The sequence below is a fragment of the Ylistrum balloti genome, unplaced genomic scaffold (assembly GCF_031769215.1).
Source record: "Ylistrum balloti isolate Yb309-2 unplaced genomic scaffold, AGI_CSIRO_Ybal_v1 Utg372640, whole genome shotgun sequence".
NCBI lineage: Eukaryota > Metazoa > Mollusca > Bivalvia > Pectinida > Pectinidae > Ylistrum > Ylistrum balloti.
In genome coordinates, this window is record NW_026783137.1 from 22,987 (window position 1) to 43,172 (window position 20,186).

General features: G+C 32.6%; 1 protein-coding gene across 1 annotated transcript; it reads right to left on the reverse strand.

Annotated features, from left to right (window-relative positions):
* Nucleotides 1-2,249: 2,249 nt before the first annotated feature.
* Nucleotides 2,250-6,710, reverse strand: LOC132564714 (scavenger receptor cysteine-rich type 1 protein M130-like). Its single transcript, XM_060229345.1, has 5 exons — nucleotides 6,694-6,710; nucleotides 5,882-6,149; nucleotides 5,127-5,223; nucleotides 3,135-3,273; nucleotides 2,250-2,415 (listed from the first exon to the last, which is right to left on the reverse strand). Exons 1-5 carry the CDS (start codon nucleotides 6,708-6,710, stop codon nucleotides 2,250-2,252), a joined length of 687 nt encoding a protein of 228 aa, XP_060085328.1.
* Between the last annotated feature and the right edge of the window lie 13,476 nt (nucleotides 6,711-20,186).

Consider the following 20,186-nt stretch of genomic DNA (forward strand, 5'->3'; position numbering starts at 1 on the left):
AACAAATAAAAATACACATTCGGGTAAAGCAATATCGGGGTCCTACACTGGTGAATTGAATTGTATCGAGCTTGTAGTGAAATAACACAATTTAATAATGATTGATTGTCTGGAGCGTACTTTGTAAGAAACTAAGATCTAAACTGAATATGAGATATTCGTATCATAACAAAAAGATATATGATACTAGTGTTCTGCATTTATCATTTCATTTTTAAGACCACTAGATGTATTCTAAAACATAAGTCACATCATGCATGACGAACATACACTCTGAAATATTGATATTTAAATAAGTGATAAGAATAGTACAATATCCGTTATATATAACATCATCTGATTACAACCGTAGACTTTCCAGATATATGCTTTGATGAAGACTTAGATTGGACCGCCTTTTACAAGCATGTACAGGGAGCATAACGTTCAAGGTATTGATTGTCGAACCTGGAATGATGAAAAGAAACTCTGAACTAACTGATATTATTATTGTGACGAATGAATCACCTTGCCAAAAGTTCGACTCTACCATGCAAATTAAATGGTCACCAAACCAAGGATGTAACCTATTTGTACTCGTAAATAGCTTGTATTTTTGACATCGATTTTGATGATGATAAAAGCTCTAAAAATATAAACAGTTCATGGAATCCTCTGATAATAGATTTAAAATGACTTAATTGAATTAGGCATGATTTACAAGACCAAAATACAATTAAAAAACAAAACAATAAACGATTGACGTACGTAACCACAGTCTTTATCGGGTGAGTAGTTGCAAAGGATGTGCCTTCCTTTGTTCAGTCATAGAAGTATAAACGCATTGACCATTGACATTCATTGGTTCATTAAACTGGAGAAAAAGGAGAAAATACTACATTGTACAATTTGTATATATGATTGTATGTACAAGACCGCATGCAAGTAGGTTGATGCAGTCAAATTCTTCATTTCGATAGAGGTTCATTGTCATTTTTCTGGGTTATACATTATGTCTAACAGGTGGTTTTTAATAGGTGAATGGCGAAGTTTATTCCTGTTGCTTCAGCAATCGTTACTAGCTATGCACACTTCGTTCTGGTCTCATAACATGGTTTTAGCGTACTTTCGGCAGCTATCAGTTATGCTAGTATATTATTTCATCTACAACATCCACCTCGTACATATTGATTAATCCAAATAAGTAGGTGTGATGATTCCAAATGAGAACAAGGTTAAAAATATCACAATGACAAGGCATACTTTTGGACATCGATTTCGTGTTACACAAGGGAAGAGAAATGTGCCTTAATTAACCTGCATCTCTCGAAATCATATGTTTTTCGTTTTTCCGTCAAAAGTAGAAATCTAAAACAAGAAGTTGTCATATAAAAACCTTCAACATTTCAGCATAATCAGAACACGGTGTCAACTAGAACATTTTGAGATGGTTATATGGTTACCGTAAACGATTTCTTTGGAGGTAGTGCTCAGGAGTTTGTATCGTTGATACAATTATATTTAAAACTATATTATTATTATAGTAATGGAATCAATAGCTCAAAAAAGCATATAGTCATGAAGAATACCCTTTTTAATGATGTCTGTATACAACATAGTCATAATTAATAATTGCGGTGTCTGTCCGTCTGTCCGGTTACATGTGCAGACATAATACATGACAATACACTATAATATGAATGTGTTATAGTTCTTTATCAAGTTCGTCTGGGTCCCGAATAAGAACTAATTAACAACAAACCTGCCAGACATACTACAAAGCATCAAACAATTCACACTTCAAATTCAAAGGAGATAATATGCAATATAAATTCTATGAGAATATATCTTAGCGTATGGTGATTTTATAGAACTAATAAATAATACAACATGGTATCGTATCTATGTTGGAAAAATTAACGTTCTTATGTTAATGCTTTTCTGAAATACAAATAACGTCATTGATATTTGTTAGGAAATTACATCAATAAACAACGATAAAACAGCATAATGGTTATTTTATTATCATTACATTAAATAAGCAAAGAAAGAGCATGCATGGTATTACAAAAAAATATAACTCGGCATTTTGTAAATAAAATGGAGAAGCATAAAAATGTTTGAAACGAGTCAGTTCTTGACATTGCCATTCACAAAACTACTTCTATACATATAACAGGTAGAACAATCCTTCCTTGTAACCCTCTTAACAAAAGCGCGTCATCAGAGGTGGTGATTGACATATACAGGCAATTCTGAGAATCATGAGCTCATGAACAAATTACTCCAGTATTGATTCTTGGATCGCAAAACGCGAATTCGTGTGCACACTCCGTGAGCATTTCTTCATATCCTTGACAATGTATGCCAGTCAGCACTGATGGCAATATAGTCTTTGGGTAGTATTGGCCGCTGTAACCGATCTCAATCGCGTTCCTGTTATAATAGAAATCAAGTTTGCATATCAATAAATTCATAAACATTAAAAAGATAAGATAAGAAATGTTGAATTGGCCACAAGATACGATATTCAATGGTCATTAAAAATGACAGAAAGGGAGGTCGTAAGTTGCATTCCAGTTAGGTCTGATTCCTGAAACTGTCTTGAAGAGGTCATCTATCCACCGAGGTAAGTTTTAAAGTTCTCTGATTTTCACCAAAATTTGTACGACACTAAGGATTCTCCCGACTAAGTGCCCCAAGGAGAACAATCAACAGCAACAAAGTTCTCCCTAATCAGATTTCTATAGTGACCAATTGCTCCCTCAGTTCGATATACCAGCAAGTGGCTTGTCATATATATTATGTATCGTTATTAATATTACGAATTTTCAATGCCTGCAAAGTCACAGATATGGTCTTTTTAACCCCTTTAGTGCAGTTATTATGAACCACATGATATGTTTGACAATCCCTTCTGTATTACACTTTACCTAACTGTACTTGATTGCATGTGACGGGTGTCACGTGTGTTAACCACTTACTTCTACAAGTAGACCTCACTTTAAAATGCCTACGGTTGTTGAATGGACGGTTAACCAAAATTGATATCACAAATCATTATCTGATCTTATCACAGTATTCGATTTCCTTAGAAAGTATTCAGTATTGATATATCTGGTGGATGAACATAATTAAAATCAATCGAAACTTACGTATAACCAAGATACTTGCAGACTACAAGAGCCTCTGTTACCGTCCAGGGTTTGCGATCGTGACACAATGGCCCCCACCTACCGCCGTAGTAAATTTCTACTCTACCCGTGGAAGGGTCTGGATTGCCAGCAAGACGAACTGCAATATCGCAACAGTATGCACATTAGAAATGGTAGAGCTGTGTGAATGATTATTAGTTTTATATTCTTCTTAATAAAAATCATACAAGTAAACGTTTTCGTGGAAACATGATAGGCTGCATCTTATCTTATGAAGGAGCGTGTCTTTTAATGTTAAAACAAAAACGTTGTATCAATGCTCGATCTCATCGATATTGACATCGACGTTAGTGTAAGGCATGTGTTTGCAGATATTTGATATTTCTGAGCTTCATCATAGCCAGAAGAAGGAGGTAGAACGATTCTTTTCTGATCTTTGCTATCTATATATATATATATATATATCAACTTTAAAGTGGTCCAATAACAATGGTATCTGTTTCGTATTAGGTGATATAGAGAATAAATGGTCAGTGACTTAAAACACAGCGAATGTTTTAAGACACTGTCTATGTATTCTATTTATCCTGCAACATTGATTTCCGTCCGTCGATTCTGAATACAGCAAAATATATGAGGCAGGTGTATTCAGACAATGAAAGCGCCAGTTGCAGGTTTGAAACGTTTATCGGGAAAATTAGTCTAACAACAAATTGTGGACTTTGTTTTAATATTATGCTGGTAGTTTCATTTGAATAAGTGCTTTTGACAACTTCTTATTTGCATGCTGTTGAAACCAATTCATTAACGTATATCGGTATTATTATCAAATAATCATTTAATCTTATCTTTTGCACTTTGATTAATCTCATAACTTTTTGATCACTGCTTTCTTCAAATCAATCGTTAGCAATATGTCTTTGGCAAAAAAAGATAATATAAGACAGGAAGGAACAACGTCGGTAGAATTAGTACAATGCTAATAAGAGGTGTGTATATAATAGCCAAACAATTGTTCAGATAACAATTCAATACATAATCATAATACGACTTAAGGAAACGTTATTCCCCTTATTGAAGGCAATTAACAGATGAGAAAAACATAAGAATGAAATACAAATTACGTGAACCGCAGTGATCTCTATCAAAAGTTAAGTCTTTATCTTTAAATTTTATACAAGATCAAGAACAAATTGATTTTTATCTGATTCTTATACGTTAAAATCAAATATCAATGAAAGCACTTCATAAGAGTTAAGTTCACAACCTCTAGTACAGAAGGTTCCGGTCCAACTGTCCTGGGATAATAGTGTCCTGTTTTTTGTTTTTTTTTTTTTGTTTTTTTTTTTTTTTTTTTTGGTTTTTTTTTGTTTTTTTTTTTTTTTTTTAGTTTTGTTGTCTACATTTTCGAATTTCGACTTACTTGTTCATCAATTATTTACGTATTCACGCTTCACTTCGGAAATCAAGTACGGTAAGTGATCATGCTATTTGTTCTATGCTATTAAGTAAGCTTTTAGGCATATACGGATGCTTCAATAAAAAACAAAAAAATCATTAGACGCGCAATACACAGGGAAGTGTACGTACAAGTGTTTGGGAATATATACTCATAAAAAACTTCATTTATTTTACAGCAATCATTAAGCAAACTTTAAGCTTGTATTAATCACTCCTGTTAGGATCGCAAAAAGGGTGACCCATTATCTTTTCACGTCCGACCGTGAATCGAACGGCGAGCATCCCCCCCCCCCCCAAAAAAAAAATTAAAAAAAAAAAATAAAAATAAAAATCCGTATTTGATCAGATATATCTGATAATGTTACATTAATAATTCATTAAAGAAAAAAGTAACTAAATTCAAGAGAAGCTTTCTGAGTCGCCACATGCACATACAATTGACATGGACGAATATACTGACATCTTGCTATACCTAGCTAGACATTAATTGCCAGCTTTCTAAATAGAACGGTTCATCTAGATATTACTTACGGTAGTAGTTGACGACCAGGACATGTGCACCACTTGACAATGAAACACAAACGTGGGAACGTGGAATTATAACATCGGCACATGATCCGAGTCGATCCTGTAAAATATTGAATAAAACATGTATTCACTACAAAGTGTTTTCAGTATTGTGTAATTAAGAACTTAAGACAGAACAAGTGGCGGATATTTTGTAAAGATAAATCAATGGAAGAAGGAGGCACAGAGGGATATTAGGTCAGGCATTTCAATATTGATACTGAAAACAGTTTGTAAGACGATTTTGGCGAATCAATCTAATTATGATGTAGATTCCTATTTCATCTCTAACATAACCCCAAGAGGTCATGATCTGGTGACATTTCCACTCAAAGTACTTTAGACGAATGATCTAATTGATAATTTCGTCTGCATCTTATCATTTCGTCCCTATAGGAATGCTGATAAAGAATGCAAATATTTATTCTCGATTCTTTACCCTTCCCATAAGAGTGAGAAAAAGTTATCCTGTTTAATCAGATGGACATAAAAATGTGTTATACTTTTTGTGCACATGTTTTGGTGAAAATACTTACAACACAACTCAGATAATTGCAAGCTGTTTTGCATACGTTTATTCTCTTTCAAGATAATGCAAGCCGTAATTTGATTGGCTAATGCAAAAGTACAACGGAATAAGAATATGGGTTATTACCATATTTTACGTATGCGGAGAATAACGTACGAAGACGTTTGCAATGTCCCGGCCTAAGCCTTACCTGAACAAATGCCAAGTTGCTTCCTGTGATCCATCCTTCAGAGTCCACCGTTGTCGAGTTGGATGAGGTCAACTCACACGCAAGCATCTCTTTGTTGTAGTTCAAGAATGTACAGTCGCCGTTCCTTGCACACTTCTCGCCACACGCCGAAAAGGATATATCAAACATTATCTCAAAAATGGCAGTCTTTTTACCTGGGAAAAACCCATCCTGATTGAAACATTCTCCAAGAATCCGTTTCGGTAGTGTGACCCAAATCAGCAGTATCCTGAAATTTGTAGCAAGAATCCCTAACTCAATACAAAATGTATCACAATTTTACTGACGTACAGAGATGTACGATATATAAGTTTAAGCTTAACTTTATAATATCCGTATATAATGACAATTGTCGCTCTTCCTTTACGGGATGACTTTCAAAACATTATTAATAAACGATCGTTTTACAGATGGATATGTAAAGCTAGTAATATTCATTGGTGACTTCACAGTATTCCTGCTAAGAAAAGAGAATGCCATAATTTGTTATATATGGTAATATATATATAAAGTGCGAAATATAATATAAATACTATTTCTTTTTCAACGTAGCAACATTTTGTTATTATAATCAAACATGATCTAAACTCACCTGAATAAATCCAGAGACGTCATGCTTTTGAAGCCCGTCAATTACCACTGTCAACTGAATGTAGTTCCATCATTTCGCGTTCGTTTTATTCTACATCTCATATTAATATTTACGAGCAGAATGACATAGAACGTTTAATCATGCGGGCTGTATACAGTTTTATGACTCTAAACAAACTTACCCGTGAAAGGCCGACATGTTTCGAATCATCAACCATGTATTTTATTACCTTTCCTGATACGTATCAACAACACATATTTCATGATAAGAAAATTTACCAAACTACATATCTATAGTTTATATTCTTACTCTGTGAAGAGTTCGTTGATGCTAGCTTTTATTGTTTGTCGTCTCCATTCTTTGCTTTTAACTAGGAAAAACCTAATAAAAGGCACTTTATATGGTTTTGAGCTCAAAAGCCATTATTAAAGATCAGAACGTGTAGTATAGCTTTTGAACATTTGTGTAATGCTATATCCATGATAACAAAAATGTCCGCGAATACATCGTGCCATTCCTGCTTAGTTAAGGAAAACTTGAAAACCAAGAATACTTTCTATCTCACAAAATCCACCAAATTACTTATTCACTCCATAAAATTGACTGATGTGATACTGGTATCTATATAAAACTTTAAAACATATCAAACACTAACTTTGGTGATACACGTTTGTGTTTGTTTGCTTGGTTTATTTTCAAATGGACATTATGCACTGCGGTCTCTTTGTAGTGTCTAGAGGCTACACAACAGATAAGATATTGTGTTATTAAATGAAATGTATATGCGTTTTTGCTTTTTTTTATTTTATTATATTTTTCAGATATTTTAAAATGTAGTTAATTTCATGAAGCATTTCAGAAAAACGAACAAAAACAGAACAAATAGGTAAGTAGATCAGTGATATTGCAATATAGTATAAAACCAAATTTTTATCTAATTATCTATTCATATGTTTATATTTATTTACTTTTCTATTGATTCTAAGTATTGTTTTGTTTATTTTTGTATAAATTGACTGATTGAGCAAGGATTCATTAAGAAGTTTTGGAAATAGATGTTAATCTCTATTTGTATCAGACAACGTCATCGTATTTACCGTCTGATAGATTTATGATCGATAGAATTGATTAAGCTTGCCGTCAATATTGAACCATTCTCAGTGACAGTGCAAGTGTTTTTTTGTTTTCATTTTGTTTTGTTTTTTGTTTGATATTTTGTTTTTGTTTGTTTTTTTTTTTTTTTTTTTTTTGTTTTGCATTTTTACAAACTGACAACTATTTATTTCAGTCAACTCGACTTATAATCAATTGTCCTCAAAAGCTCTTTGCTAAATAAAAGTTGGAAACTTAGCAAAGAAACTAGTTTAAGTGGTTGTTTGTGCTTATATTATTATATTTTTTGAAACAAAGTTTTATACATTTATACTTAGTTTTATAATATATTTGTATATAAACACAGGGTAAATACATAAAATTGGATCAAAGAACGAATTGTTTTAATATAATTGAATATTCTCAAAAACTAAGAAATCATTATTATATACGTGTTTCAGTTTTAGAACATAAAAGAAACTACTAGATCATATGGAGGCAATAGCCTATTCCTATTATGTGGTGTTTGACAAGTTGGCATTGGAATATGATGCTATTATAATGAACTCTCTTCCATTTACTCATTGAATTTTTTCTGTCTTTTCTACTAAAATTTTAAAGCATATTTTGTCTTGTTTTCGCGGAAGCAAAAGCAACACTAGCTTACATTTTTGAAATATGGCATAACAAAGAATAGAGTTATTAGTTTGTATCATAATTATAAAACACATACCGATAAAAATCCTATCAAAAGTTAACTCAAGGCAAGTTATATGAGTATCTTCGGTTTCAACACTTTTTATATAGTTTTATGATACATCGTTATTTCATTAATTCACATGCCTCTAAACGCATATTCAATTAAAGGAAGACAAAATATGAACATAAGAAATATTTATATAGAAAAACTTGAAGATATATGAGGTGGACAAAACCCAACAAGGACAGCTTTTCACCAAGATGTATGATAAACGTGTTGATTTTTATTTACCTATTGTGATTTTTTTTAAATTTCTGGATAGAAATAATCCTTAATGTCCAAAGTATGGTAATAACGTACAGTTGATTCGATATTCAATGGACTGTTTCCATTATAGCGATCGATTTTCAAGCAAGAAGTTGTCGCCCGACTCGAAACAAAACTACTCAAAAGATACAGTTTGATAAAATTTATGGATCTGTTTAATGGTAGACATAGTGATATTCTATATGAAGCTGAATTTATTTGATGCTCGCTAGTTTGCCTGTTCGTTCCCTTGTTATTTACCTCGTTCTCATTTTGTACGTGACATTACGCACTTGAATATATTATATATTACGAATGTTGATGATGAAGCAGAAAACGCTTACTCTTCTGGAACAACTGGAGTTGTTCTCCTTGTACGTTTTCAAGATTCTGTATAAAGCTTTCTTCTGTTCATTGTTTGCCTTGGTTTTTTTATATTTATTTTATTTTTGCATTTTTTCATTGTATGTACACAAAGAAGTTCACACACACACGCCCTTACATACATACATACATACATACATATGTCCAACATGTATCATCATACACATTATCATCACACACATCATCATTAAACATGTATCATCATACACATCATCATCATACACATCATCATTAAACATGTACCATCATACACATCATCATTAAACATATATTCTCATACACATCATCATCATACACATCATCATTAACATGTATCGTCATACACATCATCATTAAACATGTATTATCATACACATCATCACCATACACATCACAATTAACGTGTATCATCATACATATCATCATCATACAACACATCACCATTAACATGTATCATCATACACATCATCCTCATACACATCATCATTAAACATGTATTGTCATACACATCATCATTAAACATGCATGTATTATTATACACATCATCACCGTACACATCATCATTAAACATGCATGTATTATTATACACATCATCACCATACACATCACCATTAACATGTATCATCATACATATCATGTATGTATTATTATACACATCATCCTCATACACATCATCATTAAACATGTATTATCATACACATCATCATTAAACATGTATTATCATACACATCATCACTTACATGTATTATCATACACATCATCCTAATACACATATATATCATCATTAGCATGCATCATCATACACATCATCACTAACATGCATCATCATCATCATCATCTACGGATTTGTCAAATTGTGAGTGTTCATCATATATCTAATGTACAGCATAAATAATCAACTTTTTTTATATTTATTTTATTTTTTGCATTTTTTCATTGTATGTACACAAAGAAGTTCACACACACACGCCCTTACATACATACATACATACATACATACATACATACATACATACATACATACATACATACATACATACATACATACATACATAAGAAAAAAGGAGAGAAGAGACAGATTATGATAGAAAATGGTTAGATAGAGGAGAGAAAGAAGGCAGATGGCTAGAGAGAGGAAGAGAGAAAGAAAGCAGATAGGGAAGGAAACAGGAAGGAATTCAAGACTTAAATAAAACTATATAAAGCAAATGGTGATTTTAAATAATTTACCAAACTGAAAATTTGTTGGTACAGATGATGGCCATTGTCAGGGACTGGTAACCATATCAGGTTTATTGATTCATATTCAAAATTAAGTATTGAGTATCTTAATTATGTTTGAGTAAAACAATCATATATCGATATAGTAACAGAGTGGTAGTAATATTAGTCGTTCATGATTTTTATAGATTTCTCCCATTTTTTCCACCCTAGTGCAAATTTGTCTTTAACCCTTTCCCCTTTAGTATACGTGATATATTTTTGAACCTTATAATAATCATGGATGGCACAGGTAAGAGCATTAATGCTGAGGGACTTATGTAAACATCTAGTTCTGTAAATATATTGTTTTATGAGTAAAATAATTTGGTTATCAACACTATATATTAGGTTGGTCCCATTATCTATCTTGCCAAAAAGTATTGTTTGTTTGTTAACAGTAAAAGGAATATATAAAGCATCTAGTAATCTATCTAGACTTTGCAAAAGATTCTGGACTTCATCACATTCCCAAAACAGGTGTACAATTGTTTCTGTCTCAGCATTACAGAGAGTACATAAAGGAAATTCTAAACTGTAGCCATTGAAATTTGGAACTTTTAGTGACTTGAAAAGGTAATGTATATATAGCTAGCCAGTCATCATTTGTGAAATCAAAATGTCCCCCCCACTTTTCCCTTCCCTTGGACACAAGTGATTTAATATTGTTAAGTATTCCATAAAATCTCATTGAACCTTTATTGATATCTAAAAAAATAGATATGTGGACTGGTAGAGTAGGACGTATAAATTTATACTCAACAATATTATAATTCCGCAAGCTTTTCCTTATTGCTGAAATTATTGCATAATATTTCAAAAAATCAGTGTTTATGTTAAATTTCTGAATAAATTCCTCATATGAAAACAAAGTGTTATTACTAAAATCCTTAACAAAATCACCAATTAGATAAACACCTTTTTCATACCAGTGTGGGTAGAAGATTGTTTTACCTCCAATGGTAATATTACAATTATACCATACAGGTGTTAGCAAGAGTGATTTCCCTTTGATTGTTTTCATATTTTCTGAATTTTCTAATCTCCCCCAAGCTTTTAATACATCTTTCCAAAACAAATTATCACATATATCTGTACTTATCTGAATAAAAGTGCCTCCAATATCTAAAAGCCTATTAATGTTTACGGATTTTATCAGAATACATTTCCATTTTCCAGAAGACTGATATAACCGTTTGATCCAACTCAATTTCAATGAATCGACAAAATTAGCAACATGCAGCATTTTTAACCCACCAACAGTATAATCCTGAACTATAGTTTCTCTTTTAACTTTATCAACTTTACTGTGCCATAGAAATTCAAATAATATAGAGTTAATTGTCTGCATTGTTTTACCATCTGGATTGGGCAGGGAAATAAATAAATGATTAAACTGTGAAATCATCAAAGATTTAATTAAGTGGATTTTTCCTATGGGAGTTAAATTGCGTCTACTCCAAGTATTTATAAGGCTTTTTAGTTTTACTATTTTCTTATCAAAGTTCATTCTGACCATTTCATGGATATTAACACTGAAATCAATACCCAATAAACAAAATGTTTCTTTTCCCCATTGTAAGTCTAATTCTGGTAAAAATTTATCTTGACTGTGTTTCTTGCTACCGATCCAAATGACTTCTGTTTTATCGGTATTCATTTTTAAGCCTGAGATATCTGCAAATGTTTGTAATTCACTTATTGATTCTCTAAGGGAGTGTTCCGTACCATCTAAAGTCAAATAAGTATCATCTGCATACTGAGAAACTAGAATGTCTGTATCATCAACTTGGATGCCATGTATATTTTTATTGTTTCTGAATCTAATTGCAAGAATTTCTGCACAGAGAATAAAGATGTATGGTGCTACCGGATCGCCCTGACGACAGCCTCTTTTAATAGAAAAGAATGATGACAGATTACCCCCTTGATTTACTGAAGCCCCTACATTTCTATGAAAAAGTTTTATCCAGTTACGTATACTATTTCCAAAGCCAAAATAAATCAATACCTTTTCTATGAATTTCCAGGACATTGAGTCAAATGCCTTTTCAAAATCTACCATAAGAATCATACCAGGGATGTCATTATCTTCTGTGAATTTCATAACATCATATAGTAGCCTAGTGTTTTCACCAATGTATCGACCCGCTAAAAACCCCGTCTGATCCTTATTTATGAGTTTATCAAGTACGGATTTTATCCTTTTTGCAATTACCCCTGAAGCTATTTTATATACAATGTTCAATAGAGTTATTGGTCTCCAGTTTTTAATAAAATGGCGTGGCTTACCTTTCTTTGGAATGCAAGTAATAATCCCATAACGTTGTGTGATTGATAATTCCCCTGTAATGTATCCATAGTTTAAAGACCTAACAATAAAAAGACCAAGTTGTTTCCAGAAAAACTTGAAAAATTCAGCCGTATAACCATCTGAACCAGGACTTTTGTTATTTTTCATATTTTTTAGAATATTATATGCTTCTTTAATAGTTACTAATCCTTCTAAATTTCTAGACTCAGCTTCATTAAGTTTTGGAATGTTTTCAAAATCAAGAAAAGTTTCGAGAGTTATATCATCTAAATTATTATTTGAGTCATAAAGTTTTTCATAAAAATACCTTATTTCATTCAAAATATCTTCTTGTTTTGTTACAAAACTACCATTACTAAGCTGTACTTTAGGGATAATTTTAGAAGTGAAATTTCTATTTTCTAGATTAAAAAAGTAACTAGTTGGCTTTTCTCCTTCCTCTTCCCATTTAGCTCTTGATCTCACTATACTTCCCTTAATTTTTTTAACTCTAATTTCCTCCAGTTCCCTCTTCTTTCTATCTATTTCTGCTACATCAATAATCTCTTCTTTTTCCAATGCCTCAATAGACTTATCAAGCTCATTTTCCTGTATATTTTGTAATTTCTTTTTGTAAGCAGCATACGATATAGTTTTACCTCTAATATTCATCAACAAAGTTTCAAGAAATAACTGATCATTGATTTTCAATTGTAATTCATCATCCGCAATAAGATCAAGATTTTCCAAATTGTAAACAGGAAGACAGTATTGCACTTTTGTTTCATTAATTACATTTTTAACAACGTCTATATATTCTGTATCATATAAAAGAGAGTTATTAAATTTCCATAATCCTTTACCTTTTTTAAATTCCTGAAGTTTAACTGTAAGTTTCGGAAAAGAGTGATCAGAACGATAACCTGCCTCTATAGATGGCCCTTTCACACTACCTAATAAATTTTCTGAAATTAAAAAGAAATCTAATCTTGACTGTTTCAATGGATTTTTTTTCCTCCAAGTATACCTTTGGTAATCAGGGTAATACTCTCTAAAAATATCAACTAGATTATAATTTTTAATAATATCTAAAACTTTATCTCTAGCTTTTGGGTTATTCACAGTGGTGTAACTATTATCGTAATTTTTATTTGGATCTAGAACAAGATTAAAATCTCCACATATCATTACCTTATCATTTCCAAAACTATCAATTGTGTCAGACAATGTATTGTAAAAAAATGGATCATCTAAGTTGGGCCCATACAAGTTAATAAGCGTAATACACATATCTTTCAGTTGAACTTCAACTGCCAGAAAATTCCCAGTCATATCCTTCTTTTCCTTAGTTACTTTAAATTCAAAATTATTATTAAATAGAATAGCAACACCCCTAGAATTCGATTTAAAAGAATTAAAATAGCATTCATATCCCCACTCACTACGAATCATGCCTTCCTTTTCCCTGATGAAATGGGTATCTTGTATACAATAGATATTATAATGTTTCTGTCTTAAATAAGAAAACACATCTTTTCGTTTGATATGATCCCCCAGTCCCTGACAGTTAGCCGATAGAATATTTAATTCATCCATAATCGAAGTGATATATGTGATCACCAGTAGGAAAAAGCTTCACCATAAAAAAACTTGCGAGAAACAGGAAAGCGGCAGAGAGAAAGCTAGTAGTCGAGAGAACCATTTCTAGATCCAGATGAGGTAGAAGAAAAAGGAGCATTAAAGTTCTGCAGAGAAGAAATGAAAGAGGTGTAAGTAAAAGCATTTTTGAGTGGCCAAGACACACTGGACCACCACCGAGCACTTACAAAATCCAGCTGAGAGCAGGCCTGCTTGTTGTTATCACGGATAGCCGGAAGTCAAATGTACAGACTAAACATAAGGGTAAAAACCGGACCGGATCAAATTTTCCGGAAATATATGGTATTACAAGGAAAATGAATACGGCTATTATGGCATCATTCAAATAGAGAATATATATATATCTATATATCTGTAAAAATACTAAATCAAATAATAATGAATGGGATATATATAAGGTAATAGATAAATAAAGAGATCATAATATAAGTACATGAGGAAAAAGAAGAAAATTTAGATCACCATAAGCAAACGAAAGCAACTCACCCTATAAGCAATAGGAAGTCCTTAATCCATTAAATCCCATGAATTCTATACACTCACATCGCACATACATGTATGCCACAACCATTATATTATATATACGAGAAAAAAAAAAAAAACCCCAGACAACGTCGGTCTTTGAGACACTAGCTTGTCTGAGAGATCGGCACCAGTTCACATGACTGGTGTAAAGTCCTTACCGATCTCTATTATGGCACAGTTAGATCCTGAAGTTGTCATCGTTTAATAGGAATGATTCCTCCAGTGGCGTGTCAAACATGAGTCTTCGTCTTTTCCCATTAGTAAGAACCACGAACAGTTTTCCGTCAGAACTGTAGGAGTTCTTTACACAGTTCATTTTGTATGCGTCCTTGAGTATCTGCTGATTTAGTCGCGTAAGATCCTCAAACACCACAAAGTTAGTTCCTTTCAACTTCTTGCGGGCACGAAGAATTTCCTGTTTTTTCCATCTATGTGTAAACTTTACAATAATGTTCCGTGATTTGGAGGCACTAAATTTACCCAGCCTATGGGCGATGTCAATATATCTCTCCTGCACAGGAACCTTCAAAGTATCACGGACAAATGTAACAACCGAGCGAACACAGTCCTCTACAGTTTCTTTCGTGTTTTCATCTTGGATCCCAACAATCCTCAAAGAATTCTTTCGTCCCTGTTGCTCAAGGCCATTGTATTTGCCAATCATTTCACTATGCTTTTCCTTGACTTTTTCACACTGTTCCTCCAATTTCGACACTGTGAGTCTGAGATCCGTATTCTCATCCTCAAGATCTGAGACTGTTCTCCAGTAGCTCGATTCTCTCCGCGTGCTCTCTCTGTATCTCAATCTTTAGTTTCTCGAGTTTTGCGTCTAGAATATCCTCAGTAATAAGTGTCCTGAGAATCATAGAAATTTCATCAAGTCTCTCGTCCGTAGATTTTTCGGTAGGATTAGATCCAATACCGCTGTTTCTGTTGGTGGCACTCTGGGTACGAGTCTTACTCGGAGGCATCGTGAATAACGTCCAGATGGAATAAACAGATATTATATATATAATTTCAACGTCCGACTATGTAAGTTGGTTACACACACAAAGGCGTACCAGGCAAGCGTGCTACATGAAGGCGCTACGTATGAGACCAGTAGTGCTGAGTAGTGGTCAAGTTCTGCCGGTCAGTCCATGATAACTATTAATTAACACATAATATGTATTTTCTGGTGAAAATACACAAGATCGTCACTTTCACTCCGATAGATAAAGCTATCAACTAGCCCATATCCAAATATAAGGTTGTTATACTCTGTTTCTGTAGAGAAATTTCGGCGTTTTTACGGAGCGATATGAAAGTCGACTGTCCAGGTCGGCGTGACCTTGACCTCTCATCCGTTTGCCTTGGTTTTAAGAAATTTGAATTAAGATTATGAGTATGTTGCCATGTAGGTATTTCTTGTAGTTTTTTTATCATTATAGAATGTCTATGACGTCATAGAATTTGGTAAACGGGTAGGATTAAAAAAATCCTATCGGCAATCGTAAGTACTCAGAACTTCTCGTAGGGAAAAGATTTAAACCTTCGATTGACAAGAGCAAATATGTGCAATCGAGGCATTCCTACAGTAAGATAGCGTCTATGTTTCTCGTAAAATTCAAGCTTTTGGACCATACTCTTTGCTTCGTTTTCATGCTTGAATCGCCAAATTCCTTGTCATTCTATATAAACATGCAAACAGCTCTAGAGATGATGATCGTTGGACGGACAATATTTATCCATTCCTTTTCATAAGTATCATCCCCATACTTCAGCGAGGTTGTTGATCTGTCCTAATTGTTGATGGTCATTCTTTGGTTGGTTCCTTTTATTTATTTAGAGCTTCATGTTGTTCCAATGTAATGTTATTTTATCAGGTCCGTACTATCACAAGAACGCTTACATGAACGTACCGCGAACTCCCACACACGTATTTACGCAACAAATCTACTCAATTTGCATACATCGAGAAACTGTCCATAAACGATCGTGGTTGTTCATGAGCAATTTAAACTGAAATAAAAGCAAAACACAATTATGTTGCTGCTTTTCTTCTCCAAGCGACAGAATATGTAGAACATGAAATAATTCATCTGCTATGTAAAAAACTTAATCCTGATACAATCATCACAACATAATTCACCAACACATAAGACCCATAATGTGAAGCATAAAAACCTATAACCAGTGTATGATTTCTCGGTTCTCACTCATATGACTATAAAAGAGTAGCCGATCGGTATTTAGTCAATCATCTAGGTGTCGTAAAATGCCGAGGCAAAAATGTATGTTAGACAAATAAATATTACATCTATTAGTAAGAATCCATCATGTTTAACTGGTGATATTAGAGAGATTGGCGTGAATAAAAATTCGAGAGAATATGCAGTTCCCGTATCTAGTTACGAATTTCTTAATCTGACCCGATGCCCTCTTATAATATAAAGTTCATTTGTAATGTCGATTTTTTTTTCTAAATGCCGACTGTTGTGATCAGTTTCTAAATAACCGAGATAAAGTATTGGCCATGCTAACATAAACAGTGTACCACTTAATGAACATATGCACAGGACCCTATATAACTATTATCTAAATGCATCTAGAGATGTATCTATATATTTACGAGATTCCCCAGCATCCTCACCCGTTTTACCTATCCGATTATCATTGATAAAAATACAGGTAGATATTAGTAATTTGTCTATACCATTAACAATAAATCGTCTGATATAATAACAATGTACGAATATAAAATAAAAGCAAAATATTCTTTAACACAAACATAATAGATATCAAAATGTGTATATAATTACCTTTGATTTAGTTCAATTGAGACTTAAAAACCTCCATATCAATGAAGAAATGTTTTACAAAAATTCTTAGTGGCGTATTACTTCTTGAATATTTATACGTGTCTAATTATGATGAAACGCGAAGACAATATGTTTAATATTTGAGACGTAGTTATCAGATAAATATAAATGGCATTTGTAACCTAGCTAATAGTTTTGTCATATTTATCATTTATTCTAATTTTCTCAAGCATGTCTGAAATTCTGTTGTGTGAAATGTCCTTCTACGCATCAACACGACTGGAACGATTATAACAATGCGCTCCCCATGTTACCAGAAACAGAATCAGTACTGTGCTACTACTTTTTCTTATTACTATCTAGTGATTATCTTGAAAAGGGAAGTTATGAAGTGAACTTAAGATTATTTAATGCAAAGTGATTCAAAGATATTAAGTATTAAGTAAATAACGACTAGTGCTTAAAAATATATATTGTAAACGATATAAAATATGGATACGTAAACGATATATAATAAAACATAAAATGCTGGGCTATCGTACAAATCATTCAAAGTTGTGTACGTTAGATGAAGATTGTTATTTTGTAATTCAGAGTACAGTAAAGCCTAATTAGACCTTTAGTATTCTGTCAAGGATAACCATAATATTCTGGCAAAAATAATGATATTGATATACGAATGGAAATTAGTCTTGATTCTCATTTGTAAAAGAGCGTGTGAGATTGTCAGTGAATATATAATTGGGTTGTTACTTGCAATATCATCATTGCTTATAAATCGGTAATGATATCTTAATATTTGCTCTTTTGGGGTTTCAGTGACTGGACTTTACTGAAATAATCGTCAATTATTAGGCATATCATTATGTGTCAAATGACAGTAAATGGTCAAGCATTGCTATATGACTGCAAAAATGCTTCTATGATTGACCAACAGTAGTCCGCCAAGTCTCCAACAAGAACATCAAAGAAAAATCAACAAATGAACAGAATATAAATTAAGCTCACGTTCACTAGAACTGGGACAAAATATGAACAAAATAATTATTTAAATGGACAGTCCTGAAAAGTACAAAGAGTATAGAACCATTGTTTTCGCAAGTGTAAGCGTGTACTCTTTCTTCAACAATACCACCATGTAAATATAAGTAAATCAAGATGCGTAATGACACATTTTAATATGAGAACGAGGCATGCAACAACGAAACCAGCAAGAGGTTTTCATCGCAAAATCGATAACTTTGACTAAAATATTAGGTTAAGAAGTCGTTCACCAGAAGTTCTTTAAAAATTACATTAAAAAATCACCCTAACCTTCGAATGTGTTTACGAATTCACCAGTGTAAAGGAATATTTGCCGAACTCTTTCATTTAAATGAATTAAACGCACAATTAAAAATATGCCAAGGGATCATGAACACTGACAAAAAAAAAAAAAAAAAAAAACACTCTTCGTCATTGATAAATTAAAAAAAAAGAAGTTTGCTCTCTTCATTTATATTTCTGGATTCAAGAAGATCTATCAATTAAATTATTAAATTTGATGTGGCGTATTCATTAATAACAAGCTATTAACATAGCAATAAAATTTCAAATTACACTAACGTTTTCAACCCTTGCAGCCATTTTCAGGCGATTACATTGATGCCATAGGTACGTTACATAGGAACCAACATGATGACGTATTTTTGCCACGTTGATATTTTGTGATACGAACGATACTCAAAGCGATTCTCTTATTTTAATTATACATTTATATTTACATTTTTAACAAGTATAAATAATACTCCGGTATATCATTGAATTTCCCATCATCCATTTTCATTTATCAGAACCATCTATAATAATTATTCCCTTGTCACCCATAGGAATTACACGACAGCGACATATAACATATCTCTACATCTAACTTCAGAACCACGACATTTACATGATAATAAATAATGTATACCTTGAAAGTGTCGCCCCGATTTTTTTTCGTCCATTAATATGAATGGAAAAATAAAAAAGGGAGAAGATTTTACTCCTTTAATCCTCCGAGAGTGAAAAGGACATGATGTGAATTCATATATGTGTAACAAGTTACAAAAATCATATAATCTGGAGTGCAATTATTACGATATAGAATATCAGGAATAGTTTAAACTTTCCTCCCGTCACACTTGGTTGAACTTAACCACTGTGTTTTCAGCTACTGTCATATCGGACGCTTGCGTTTTAGAAATGATAACATTAATCCCCCATACTTCTTCACAATGGTGTCTTTTTAATCTATCTTTGTAAATAATTCATTGCTAATATTCATCTTATTTTATACTTTCATGAAAATTTGCATACCATTCCGGCAAATGTTCCGTAAGATAAGTCATTCTGTTGATTAAATATAAGTCCACAAAAAGCTGTAAATTCTGGCTCGTCGAAAACATCAAAATCACCAGGCACGCCGTTACCCCACTTCCATGTTCCATTTGCGTTATAATACAAAACAATACGAAAATACAAACACGTTATCATAATTCAAATTCGAATATAATAAAACAAGGGCAAACTATGAAAAAAAGATTTACTGAAAAAGTAGGAGAATAATACTGCATGTTCCAAAAATCTAAGCGACTTCTAATTTGTTCGACGACGTCAACCATGTATAATATTTATCCTAGCAACCACGAGTGATT